General features: G+C 42.0%; 1 protein-coding gene across 2 annotated transcripts in view; it reads right to left on the bottom strand.

Annotated features, from left to right (window-relative positions):
- Positions 1-13774, bottom strand: part of CNOT7 (CCR4-NOT transcription complex subunit 7) — a 32511-nt gene that overhangs the window by 8534 nt on the left and 10203 nt on the right. For both annotated transcript variants that reach the window (XM_044681202.1, XM_044681203.1), the window contains exons 2-4: positions 9681-9899; positions 8088-8281; positions 3326-3487 (exon numbers count right to left, since the gene is read on the bottom strand). In XM_044681202.1, the coding sequence (XP_044537137.1) occupies positions 3326-3487; positions 8088-8281; positions 9681-9797 (473 nt within the window). In that variant the 5' untranslated portion in view covers positions 9798-9899. The remainder of the gene's footprint in view (positions 1-3325; positions 3488-8087; positions 8282-9680; positions 9900-13774) is intronic.

Here is a 13774-nt window from a genome sequence, read left to right as displayed (position 1 = left end):
TCATTCAGCGGACAAGCCTCATCAACAGAGTAACCTTTCTCAGCCTCATTTCCTTGCTTTTAAGTGAAGATGCAGGAATAGATCATCATCTCTAAGGGTCCCTCTTGCTCTGGTCCTGGGAGGCTTGTGAAGCAGCCTTTCCACTGTTTTCTCCTTGCCTGAAGTCTTTCTAATATGTAAGCCTACCCATCTGACACATTTTTGATTCCTCTTCCTATAAACTTTCCTGCCTTCTTACAATCTATAGCATGAAGGCCAAATTCCTTCAGTGTTCAAGCATGGTTCTGAGTCACTTTCTATGTGCCATTATCCTAGAACACATGAACATTCTCTCCTTTGCTCATTTGCCATCTTATCTCCTTTCCAGGAATATAAGTTTTGCCTCTCATCATGACCATAGACCTCCTCCTCAAATTGGTAGAACCGAGTACCCTTTCCTGGCATTTTTGATAACATTATCAGAAGGGGCAAGCTGAGTCTGACGAATCTGCCACAATAGGGGTCCTGACTGAAGGGCACAGAATGTTCTCGCCCCAAGTGCCTTGCAGAAAGCAGGATCTCAAGCCACCTATGAAGATCCTGGACATGCTTGTTTGGGCACAGTACTTTTATCTTTGTCCTTCCAAAAAGTGGTGAATGTAACTCTAAGAGATTTGGTGTTGCTTTATAAGGCAGTAAAATTTTGCCATCTAACTGGTTGAAATATAAAAGCATTTATTTATTTTTCACCAATGAAAGAAAATTATTTTCTTGGCTAGATTTTAAACTCTAGATAAAATGAATTAACAGAAATTTATGACAGTGCTTTTGCAATTCAAAAACTAGGATGAGTGAAACACAATACATTTTATTGAAACATAATAGCAAAAAGTCCAAATAGGCCTATCTCATAATAATCTCAATAGACCTTTCACCTTCACATTGCCTTTGTTCCATCCACTAGAGTTGCTATTACTCCAGTATAGGCCTGTGAGTCTTGCCTTGACAAATGGGTCCAAATCCAGAACCTTCCTTTCCCCATGGCTCCTAAATCTGACATCCTATCAGATTCCCAGAGTCATGTGCCCTTTGGCTTTTAGTGCTTGGGCCAAAATACTATTTCCCAAATCTGGTGCCCTTGGCTTAGAAAAAAGGGTCCTCAAAGGCCATGCTAATGTAGAAAACACAGAAGAACCTCATCTTCTCCTTCAAAGCTCAGACAATTCCACAGTTCTCTAAGTGACTTATCTAGTTGCACTAACTAGTGTTTCGAATTTGACCTGGAATGCAGGCCTCCTGGCTCTAAGACCAAACTGGAGCTGCCTCTGAGACAGCGCACCACAGATGGATAGAGATAAACAAAAACGGACCAAGCCCATGACTGCAGTGCAATAGACCAACAAAACATCTGAATTAAAAATCGAAAACATTCAGAATATATAATTTAAAATATGGACACCTCAGGCAATACTTCATTTTACATACAAATTCTCATTTTACATAAATTTGCATTACTCAAACTTGACTCACCTAAAGAATTCTGGAAGAAATCTACAATTCCCCAAACTACCAATGTTCCATAGGATTCTGTATGTTCTCTCTCCATCCCTGCCCCTGGCCTCCATGCTCTTTGCCACCCCCCACCACCTCAAAACCTTTCAAGTGAAAGCAGGACAGTTGCACGAAGAGACCACCACTACTACCAGATCGATGGCTTGGTTTGTGATTTCAGGAATGGAGAGAGGAGATCTTTGTCCCTTGCCACCTACCCAGAACAGTCTTCTGTCTATGTTCAGGTATCATATATGCCCTGCCCCAACAAGGCTGCCCCCCGCCCCGCCCCTTGTGCCCTTGAACCATGTGCCAGCCACATGGGCAAATTCTCATTACATAAAAATCACTTTCTCAGAGGCCTGAGCAATAGCCAGTCCACGTATGTAAAGCAAGAAACTGTCTGTACACCTCTGTACATCTCCCCCTTCACTTTAGAAACATGACCTAGACTTGAACCAAGAGATAACATCAAGACCATGTGCCCAAGGAGGTGCCAATCACAAAAGCACTTTTAGTCCTGAAGTTATTAAAATATTCAATGGTAATTGGAAATGGACAGAAAGGAAGATTACGGTAAAGAATTACCAAGATCACCCCTTCCCCTTCCTGACTTCACTGACCCATTTACCATGAATCAGGGTAGTTTGGGATCCACACCAAGCCAAGCCTGGCTATCAACAATGCCCGTGTCCATGGCTGGACACACGTGCCTCTTAGTCAGGATGCTGTCCTAAGGCCATTTTAGCCGTATTTGGGAGACTGGATCTTTTTATAAACCTCTGTCCTAAAAACCATGTTAATTTGGTGCAGCTTCTGAATTTCCAAAGTCATACATGTTCTGATGGCTCCCTGCAAAACTGTCAATTAGGGAATGGGACTGTTCAGAGACAACTCTGAGGCCGATGGAAGGATTCCAAATGACTCTGCTTGCTTGCTCAAGGAAAACTGATACCAAGCAAAAGAACGCAGCCACCCAAATTTCCAAGAATAGTTTTTTTTTTAAAAAGGAGACCTGAGTCATGCAGAATGCATCCCAGAAAGCCTTTCTTTTCTGGAATACAAAAAGGAAGTCACAGAATGTCTTCAAATTGTGAAAAAATGCAGTCATTGAGAATTTTTTTCTACAGAAACAGTATTATAAATAGTGGACAGGAGTCTTTAGCACCGAGTATGTGGCTGAAGTACAGCAATACTAAACCTAATCATCATTCTTCGAAGGAGGAAATTCTGTTGTCCCCAAGATATGTCTTTTACCCTTTAGAAGCTGGCAGTTTGAAAGACATCCAGGAAATTAGGAACTAAGAAGGTAGCTTCTTCTGTCTGGTGGCACAAAGGCAGCCAACTGGTCCTGTTTTTGCATTTGTCATATCCTCATCCCCTTTCCTATGCATATTTCAAAGTCTTTGGACACTATTTATCACTTCTTCTAATCAAGCAAACATTTTGTTTTTTAGGGTAGAATTTTGGAGCTTGTCTGTATTCTCAGCACATAACCCAATGATTGGCCCACAGTAAAGACTTCATACAGGTTTACTGAATTTCACTGGTTCAAATGACCTCTGCAGTTTAGTTGGCAGCTCTTCCCATACTAATAAATTGAATCAATTAAAAAGGAAATGATCTGTTCCCCTTCCCCCTGTAAATCTGATGTAACAATCTCATAAGATGCTTTACAAAATGGTACTTCAATGTTTGTTATGTGGAGTTAAGTTTATCTCTTTGAATGAGGGGAAAGGGGGAGAGGAGAAGAAAAGAAGGGAGAGAGAAATGAAATTTTCCAAACTAACTTTACCTGTGAAATGAAAGCCACTTGACCCCCTCACACAACACAACACCAGATGTCATGAGAAGTTCTGCGAAATACTGTGTCTCAATTCCTTCTTCCTCATGCTTTTTAAACTGGATCCCTGACGTTGTCAGAAGCTCAATGGAGTCCTGGGCATACATGTCCTCCCTGGAGGGGAGAGAACAGGTCATTTCAAGTGTGATAACCCTTAATACCACATTCATCAATAAATACAATGTAACAATGGACAAAATGGGGTTTGGGCTTACAGCCAACTATTCCAAAATATACAAAAGAAATGTAAAAAATACAAACCAAATATGAAAGCCATTTTTCTATATTACAATAGCAATCAAAAATTGTCAAATAAAAAGATCCTACATTTTGTCTCTGAAGTCAGAGGATTTTGGGTTTGAATCCCCTTTTTGACCCTAAGTACCTGTGCATAAGCAATCATTTTTTTGGTTTTTTCTTTTTATTCTGAATTTACATATAGAAGCATTTCCATATTCAATCTAGAACACAATTGTATACATAAAACTAAGGATCTTTCCTTTGTGTACAGCTTGCTTTTCGAGTACCTAATGTCATCCTGCAGCTTTCAAAGATGTCCTCCTGCTGGTCTGTGCTTCTTTTTGGCCTTCCTTCTGTTCTCTTCTCTGTATTTTTAAAAAAGATGCCTCAATGACCTTTTCTTCCCCATCTCTCTTTCCCTTCCTCTACCCTAGCTTTATTCTGTTGATCCTCCCATACTGCAGAAAAAGAAAACAAAAATTCAAGCTCAAGCTCATCAATTAACTATCTTCCTCCCCTCTCCAAAGTATGGGTAGACTAATCTTCCGGGGAGGAAGAGGAAGAATGGGCCTTAGATATTTCTGTCTCCTCCCCACACTTAAGCAGGAAGAAAGAAGTGTTCCTAAGGGAAACAGAAGTAAGACTTCATTAGGGGAAACAGGAATATGAAGTAGAGGCAGGAAGACTTCATCCTCCTAGTCAAGATATTGGTGCAGAAAAGATAAACAATTAGTGCTTACAAATGGATTTGGGGATTCTTCAAGGAAAAAGAAGCTGCTTGTCCTCTCAAAAAGTGGCTAAAATGTCCACTGAGCCAGAGACTCCACTGCTAGGCGTTTATTCCAAGATGCCAAATATTTATGGGACACTGTACAAGCCAAGAACTGGAAACAATGCACCAGAAGCCCCCCAATCAACTGTGGAATGGCTAAATGAGTTGTAATGCAGAATCACTAGAGAAGATAAGAAGCACTGATCTTATCTTGTCAATTTGATTTCTACACAACTCTGGCAACGCCCCACCCAAAGTCTTTCTCCACTTATTCCACAACCCCCCATACCTTCTTCTTGGCCTGTAGTAATGGTCTCCCAAACAGTCCCTGTCCTTTTCTCCCATCTATCCTCCACACAGGTGGTCACCCCCACTCTCTCCATCTCTGCTGGTTTTTTTCTACCACCTATAAACATGACCACCCCCACCCCACATTTTGAATAACCCTCAGACGACCTTTCTATCTCTGCTATTGTCCTCTACCTCTTTTGCCCATTTTAGCTAAACTCCTGGAAAAGGTTGTCTCCTATTAGTGCCTCCACTTTCTTCTCACTCTCTTAACCCCTTCAAATATGACCTAAAATGTTATCATTCCACTGAAACTCTTTTCTCTAAAGGTACTAATAATCACTTAGTTGCCAAATACAATGGTCTTTTATCTCATTCTCCTCCCCCTCTCTGGCAGCCTTTCACACTGATGACCACTCTCTCCTCTAGGTTTTTGGGACAGCCACTACCCCAACCCCGCCTTCTGTCTCCTTTGCTAGTTCTTCCTCCATATCACGCCCACTAACTATGAGTGTCCAACAGCATGGGTCCAATGATGCTGATGCTTCTCGAATCTACTTATCCAGCCCATACCACTTGGTTGCCTTCTATCCAGGCTCACCTCTCCACTTATTTACCAAATATTTACAACTAAATGTCAGATAGACAACATAAGCCGGGCATGTTAAAAACTCATACACTGACACAAATACAAGAGCCTTCAACCAACAAGCATTTGTTAAACATTATCTATGAGTCAAGCATAGTACAAATACAAGATAGAGAAAAACCCAGTATTCTATTGTGGCGATAAAATGTAACCATAAAATGTAAATGGCATAGTGGAAAGACCACTGATTCTGGAGTAAGAGAACAGAGTTGACATTATAATAATTGGCAAACTACTGGAATGAGGAGTCAACAATAACTAAAAATTTATACCTTGAATGTTGTTTGAAATGGTAGACCTTCAAAAGAAACAGGAAGTCTGGAGGAGGGCGGGTGGGGTTTAGAGGAAATGACTATAAACTTGGTGTCCTGCAAGTTGAACTTGAGATACTCATATGGGGCAAATTGGTGATCAGAAAGATGAATGCTAGATAATAAGGAGACATCTGATGAGAGATGAATTTAATGCACGGAGCTGATTAAATCACAAGTGTAGAAGAAAGAAGGGCACAGAACAGAGCTCTGGGACTCTCATTCACAGGGAATGGATATACATGATGGCAATGGGTCAAGACTGGAAAGAGCTGAGAAATGAGTGGGAGGTAAGGAAACAGAAGTAACAAGCATTCTACAACTTTTTCTGAGTCCGATTGTAAGAGGGAGAACAACAGCTTGAAGGATAGGAGGTCAAGTGAAACCTTCCCCCATTTTTTTAAGTGAAGGAGATCTGGGTACATTTGAAGGCAGCTGGGGAGGAATAAGAGCATTAAAAAAAAAATTGTTAAGTTGGGGATAACTAAAGTTATCCCTTGGATAGAAGCTAGTGTAAGGAGATAAGCAGAGAGAAAATTGACAAGGGAAAAAGAAATGGTAAAAAATCTTTCTCAGATCCTGAAGCAAAAGAGAGGATGGGGAATGATACTGAAGGCAACTAAGTGGACGAGGTGTTGGACTTGGATTCAGGAACATGTGTTCAAATCTGGCCTCAACCCCACTAATTGTGTGACCCTAGCCAAGAAATAACTTAACCTTCTCCTATAAAATGCAGATAATAGCACCATCCTCCTAGAACATAAGGATGCAATAATATTAATAATATAAAAAAAGCAGTTCTTACTAAGTTAAGGTGATTCAAACATGGAATTGAGATGAAATGAGACTCACAAGAAGGCCTCAATGTATTCAGCAAACTATGAATTTAGTTTCTCTATTAAGATCAAAAGGAAAGTTGTTATGGTCTGAGAAGCAGTTTGGAAAAGTAGTGGCAGGAGTCAGAATGCTAAAGTTGGTCAAAGAAAATTCAATATTGGCATGTAGTAGCTGAGAGATGCTAACACAAATCTAGTCATCTGGAGTTCAGTCATCTTCCACCCAGGGCTAGGTTGTAGAACATCATTTATGATAGGACAAAGGGACAGGAGAGTTCAAAAGGGAGCCAGATCAGGGCCACATCCTGGCCAAGAAGGGAGAGGGAGGGAGAGTAGAGGTTGTAGTGAGTGTTTAGGAGGGTTAGGCACAGGAAGAATTAGAATTAGAACAATACTGTTTGTCCTGGCAAAGAATGGGAAGGAAGGTGGGTGCCAGTGGACTAGCATCTGAACAAATTGTGGCTTACAGACCTAAGAGAATATTGTCATCATTAAGAATGATGAATATGAACAATCTAGAAAAACCCAAGAAGACTTTGACAAACTAACGAATACCAGAGGAATCAGAGCCAAGACAACAATTTATCTGATCACAATACTGTAAAGGAAAGCAACATGCAAATACACCCTCTGAGAGGTTTAGACAATAACAGTAAAACATACATTCTGACTCTTGGGAGAGAGCTGGTGGGCTAGAGGTATAAAATAAGAAACACTTCTCAGATGAGACTAACAGTTTGATTTGTTTTGTTTGCCTATTTTTTTAACTTTCTATTTAAGGAAAAAGTAAGGGTAAGAGGCAGGAGTCATTAAGAAGTTAGAATAAAAATCTCTAAAAAGCCTCTTAACTTCTACATGAAGCCAGAGATGGGGTATATATATTCTATGTTTGATTCATTAGGAATCTATAAAGATAAATACACTGTATTCTGGAAAGACTGCTTCCAGTGATGACTAAAGAGAGAACAGGAAAATAATTTTATTTTTTAAGAGACTGAATGGTGAAAATGTATTTCTTTAAGAGGAATCATCTGCTATTTTACTAAACATATGAAGTGAACGGCTCTGAATTTTCTCATAGCAAAAATTTTAGTTATTTTTGCTAATAATTTGCATGATACACTTGGGGTGTCTCCCCAATTAACTAAATGAATATTTAAGGAAAGGAAATATGGCAAGTTTACCAATGAGAAAGAAAATACCAAAACACACTTCAGGATTGTTAGACTTCAAAATAACAAAATTAAGTAAAAGAACAAATCAAATAATAGGTTAAGAGGCGACATAAAAGCAAAGTTGGTAGATTCTATAATCTTTTGAAGGGTCATCCAATATAACTGCTATGGTTGTGCTAAGTTGGCTTTCTGATATTCTTAAAGTGCTTATGTACTTATCTAAACCTTAATGAAAAAGGCAGCTCCAGTTTTGAAGTTCCATTTTCTAGAGAATTTTAGGATTATCAGTCTGTTCAAGTTCATTTATAGCATAACTCTTTAAGGCAAACAAAAACAAAAATCCCCCTCGCTCCCACAAAACAACCCTCCCCCCAAACCCAACACCAAACTAACAATAATTAAAAACGAAACCTTAGGTTAGTGTTTGGTTTTTTAAAACTTACGTTAAATTAAACTTGAAGTTGAATTGCCATGTAGAGGTTCCTGGAGGGTATTCTCCTTGCTCATTCATAAATGTCAATCCAAGCTGAATTATCTTTAGCAAGTCTACATTACATCTCAAAAGTTGGTACTGATAGTCAGCATTACTTCTGAATTCTCCAATGGGTCTTGCAACCACACCTGGAAACTCAGTGTCCTGTAAAAGAGTTTAGAAATTCATGATTTGCCAAAATGATCCAATCATTCTTAAATTACTTAATCTTAAATTTTTTTTACCCTTTTTAGGTAATACTCTGCAATTCAGATGCATGCTTATGCTTTTGTCAATCAATAAAATACTTAAAACCTCTTTAAAAAACTTTAATAATGGAAAATTACACCTCAAAAACCCCCAAACAGGATCTTTAAGGTTCAATTTCTTGGGACTTTCCTATAAAAACTTTATGCAGAAGGCACATAGGACATTTGCCAAAAGATAATAAAACATGCAATAGCTGGGGGGGGGGGGGGAGAAGAGGAGAAGGGGGGGGTGTATCACAGTTCAATTCTCCAGAGGGGTTAGGTGAAACCAGGGTCATTTCCTACTACTGCACTAAGAACCCAGTTCTTCCAAGCATTATGGCTGAACTCCAAAGGGTCAATTCATTTTACATTTCTAATCCCTTTTCAAGGCAATGCCTATGTTAGTATTGCTGGCACTCCTTAAAATTTCTTTGGCTAAACCAGCATTTTTTATTCCCCAAAAAGAACAGTGTAAAAAACATTCCAATCCCACCCACTCAACTCTGTAGGAAGTATGTCTTCTCCCATGTTCCCACTCCTTACTGGTGAGGGAGCAAAACCTGTTTCACTCATTAAACAGTGGGTTAAGTCTTATGCAGGATTGGAAAATAACTGAGTTCTGGTAATCTGGAAGTCTGCATTTGTTATGCAAAAGGAAAACTAATTTAGTTTGTTCTTCCCTCAAAAAAAAAAAAAAAAAAAAAAAAAGGCAATGTCATGGGGTTCAGTTCTCAGGGGCTCAAGAAGGAAATGGAGATATACTACATATCTATCTAAAAATCAAAGAGCTTCACTGACAGGCAGAATACAAGTTTAAATGATATATTCCTTCATGCTAAGGATTAACCGAGCAGTGAGACATTTAAAGAATCAAGAGGAAAAGGTCTCTAACAGATTGGTTCCTCTATGGAAGATTCAAAGAAAGATAAGCATCAAACAAGGCCAGAAAGCATAGTTTCGAGCCTTTGATCTATGGAAAGAGCAGTGAGATCAAAGAACCACCTAAGAAAAGAGAGAAAAGAAAATTCTAATTGTTGTGGATTAAAGTTTAAGCAATAACACAAAAAACACTACACTTTTTCTATAGGAAGAAAAGCCATTTGGATAGTTTTCACTTAAAGAAAACCTAAATGAAAACAAAATGAGCTGCAACCTATGTTTTAACAAAAAACTCCGACATCTGAAATTATTCTCTTTTCTCCTACTCACATCATACGCATTAAAGAAAAGCTACAAGCCTGACTGACCGGCAATTTCATCAAAAACAGAAACAGCAAAAAAATGCAATATAAGAAACTGGCTCACGAGCATACCATGGCAACATAATTATACTTCCGTATAACTTGACGAATTTTCTTCATCTCGTCATCCAGGTTGCAAGCCCAAACTTCACAAATTCTTTGGCTATGATCTACGGTCGCTGCTGGCATAGTGGGAACGCAAAGGGTTTAGATGCCAACGAGCATCAAAATATTATACTTGATTGAAGAGTCGTTTTATAAAATAAGTTTTCTTATCCTTTATTTTTGTACCTAGACATTTAAAAGAGCATAATACACAATTTCAGTAAGCATTAATAAATCCTGGCCCAAAATATGTCTCACCCAGTAAACCTACTAGAATAATTCTACTTATAAAGACTACCCCCTAATCAGAATAACCTAGATTTTCCCTGACTTGCACCTCCCAACTGTACGGAATGTTCACATTCTGATAAAATTATACTAACTATGTGACCTTGGGCAAGACATTTAACTGCTTCAATTGTAAAAGAACAGAGGGATGGGCTAGAAAGAGTCCAGTGAATTAGAATCACAAGTAATACTGAGAATCCAGAATCCCTCTGGAAGCGAAACCATGGAATATAGAAGTTCTTAACAAGGAAATGCTCAATTTCAGTTATATGTCAGTGAAAATCAAGTTGGCATTTCCTCACCTACCCAGGTCCACAGAACCCCTTGAAATCTATCCAGACTTCAAACAAGGTTTCTTATCTGCCTGCCCAGGGTTCTTTCCATTATATCAGGTAGGCCATAAGCATTTATTAAGTGTTTACAATAAGATGTGATGAGCTAAACATTGAAGACACAAAGAATGTGTCTCAAGGAGCCATAGCCCTCAAGGAGTTTGAATTCTAATGACGGGAAGGAAACAAAAAAAAAATACAGATAAAATATAGTATAAATGGAAAGTAATCTCAGATGGAAGGCAAGTAGTGGGGTGGCTCAGAGGGAGAACTAAGAAAGGATTCTTATATAAGGTAGGATTTGAGCAGTCTTAAAGGAAGCCAGGATGCCTTCCAAGCATGGAGGACTGCCAGAGAAGAGGCACAGAGCTGGGGCCATGGCATGTTGTGTATAGGGAACAATAGAATGGCCAATGTCACTAGATGTACAAGGAGGAGAAATAGAGAAAACTGGAGAGGTAGGAAGGGACTAGGCTGTTAATTGGCTTTAAAAGCCAGGGGATTTTGTGATTGTGAAGGAGCTACTAATTTCCTGAGTAGGGGGGCCCGTGGCATGGTAAGATTTGGGCTTTAGGAAGATTGATTGCTTTGGCAGCTGATAGGACAGACTAGAGTGGGTAGAGGCTCAAAAGAGGCAGAGACCACTAGCAGGCTCTAGCAATAGCTAAGATGTGAGGAGACAAGGGCCCACACCAGGGAGGAGGATGAATGTGTGAGATCATACAAAGGTAAAAATTATAGGGCTTGGGTTAGAGTGAGGGAGGCAGCAAGGAGAAAGCCACTGTTGTAGACATGGGGAACTGGGAGAGTGGTGTATCCTTGACAATAATAGGGAAATGGAGGGATTTGAGGCTAATATTTATCCCTCCCCCCCTTTTTCAAACCTAGCTACTAAAGCTCATTTTTTTTTACTAATTTCATTTCCAAATCTCTAAAACAAGGAGGTTTAAGGAGAAGATTTTGAAGACCCCCTTCTAGTGTTAACAATCAGGAAGATTTAGCTAACTAGAGAAACATCATAAAATTTGAACCATAAGCTAATTTGCAGTGTACTGGTTTTAAATAATGCCATAGATAAAAGGAGATAGATCACAGGGTATTTTATTAACTGCTCTTCCATATTTTTGAAAGTGATATTGCTTCATTTCATAGAGAAATAGACAATAAATCTCTTCAACTTAACAGATAAACTAAAAATTTAAAGTAATATGGAATACAACTAATTCTGTAAGTTACTCTTTTCCAGGCATATATTATTAAAATCACAGAATCTTACAGCTGGAGAACATGGGCATTTCATCCAGCCTGACCATTTGGTTATTTCTATCATGAGAAACTAGGGTCCAGCAAATCACCTGGCTTTTTGTGCCAGATATACTATTTAGAAAACTAGGCCTTCCAGACTCAGTTCAGTGTCCACCATACAAATGAAAGGACTAAAGGCCATTTAAGATATGGTGTGTCCAGGGAATGGATCCTCACTTCTCCCTGAAACAAAGCCATACCTTTTTAACCCTTACAATAACATGCCTGCAGTATCTGAAGAGCAGATCACTCAAAACTGCAATGGGGAAGATACCCTGCAGCACACTCCCAGGAGACAGTGTACAGAGGGGCAATAAAGACTTTACTGAATACATGTATGACCTGAGAAAGATGGCCCCAGAATGGAGTACCCTAGAGGGGCAGCCCACATGTCCCTCTGCTAGGGCAGACACCTTCAGGGAAAACTGTCCCTTCAGTGACATCTATACCCATCCAAGGCAATTGTTCTCTACAGGAGTGCAAAAGCATTACTCTTAAATCTGAGCTTTTTAATCTTAGTGAGACAATTTAATAGAGTTAATAGAGTCTATCGAATTCATCTGAATACTATGCTTAAAGGTAGGCTGTTGTCTTAAAATAAGACCCCTTTGAAAGGGGGGAAAAAACCCAACCTGAGGAAAGCGAGCATTGAGGTGATTCCATTGGACTTTTAAAATGGTTTGCTTTTCTTTGTTTTTTAACTATGAACGTTTAGGAGAATCACAAAATCTGAATTGGAAGGGAAGCTCAGAGGTCACGATCCAGTTCTGAACTTGCAATCCCTTTCGATCTGTGTTTTCTTGGATGCATTTAAAAACAGGATTCTGAGAAGGGCTTCAAGAGTTTCCCGGGATTGCTCAAGGGGGCCACAGGGCACGCCCACTCAGATATGCCTTCCTCTAAGTCCACCTTGCCCAAGTCCAGTAAATACTAGAAACGGTGCCGAGTGAGGTCAGCACTGCCCAGGCCCTCTGTCCTGATGGGAGTGACGGAGAAGAATGTTTGAGGAATTCGGGTCTTTTCCTCCCCGGCTTCAAACAAGGTCAAGTTATTCCCCTTCTCCAGTCAGTGGCCCCTCCCCTTCCATCCCAGGCCCCTCCTCCCGCCTCTCCGGGGCCATTGTCCGTTTTAGGGAACGGAGGACCAGAAAGCCCGGGCTGCGCGGATCCCCAACCAAGAGCAGAAAGCTCCAGGGGCGGCAGGATCCATCGCAGGACGAGCTTCCCCTCCCCCTTCTCTCTCTTAAAGGAGTCCGAGCAAGAACTAGTAGGGAAGGCTCCGACTTTAGGTCCGTCCCGCCTCCACCCCACCCCCGCCCAGAAGCGCCGACGTGTCGGGCGGGGGCCCGCCGCAGCGGAGAGGGAGGCACCTCCCCTTGGGGCGGAGCCGGAGGGAGGAAACGAAGAAGGTTCGGGAAGGAGGGAGGGGGGAAAAGGCAGAGGGGGAGGCTCGGGCACACCCACCCGTCCCCCCCTCCCCGCCAACAGTCATAAATAACCCCCACGCCTCGGCACCGCAGCCTCGGGACAAGGACAAGGACAAGGACAAGGACGGGAGGATCCACCCCCCCACAAGCCACGCGCCCCCTCACGTGCACCCCCCCAAAGGAGGGGGACGGCTCTCCCCCTTGCCCCTCTTGATAGGCGGGGGAAACCAAGGCGCGGCGGGGATGGGGGGGAGAAAGAGAAGGCAGTCACTTCACACCCGGGGAGGGCCTCCCATCCCCCACTTCGCCCCGCCCTGCCCCTCCCCCCACCAGGTGCGCCCGCCCCCGCGCGGTTGGGGGAGGGGAGGCGGGGCAGGAGGGCCCGCCCTACCCACGTGGGCACGAGGAGGGCTTCCCGGAGGAGGCCGCGACGGCCCCCGGGAGCCTCGGGTCCGAGCTGTACCTGAGCGGGGATGCCCTGGACCGCGGCCTCGGCCAGCTGCCATCCAGCCTCCGCTTGCATACCTCCAGAGACGAAGGGCTCACCTCCCGGCCTGGCCGCCCTCCACGCCGGGCCCAGGCCCGCAGTACAAAGCCCTGACGTCATCGGCGCGCGCCCCCTGCCCAGCCAGCTCGCTCCCGGGCCCCGCGCGCGCTCCGCTCCACTCCTCCCCCTCCCTGCGTGCCCGCGCGCCCCCCCCACACTACCG

The sequence above is a fragment of the Gracilinanus agilis genome, chromosome 6 (assembly GCF_016433145.1).
Source record: "Gracilinanus agilis isolate LMUSP501 chromosome 6, AgileGrace, whole genome shotgun sequence".
Taxonomy (NCBI): Eukaryota; Metazoa; Chordata; class Mammalia; order Didelphimorphia; family Didelphidae; genus Gracilinanus; species Gracilinanus agilis.
Note: the sequence above shows the minus strand (reverse complement) of the source record. Positions and strands in the feature narration are given on the sequence as shown.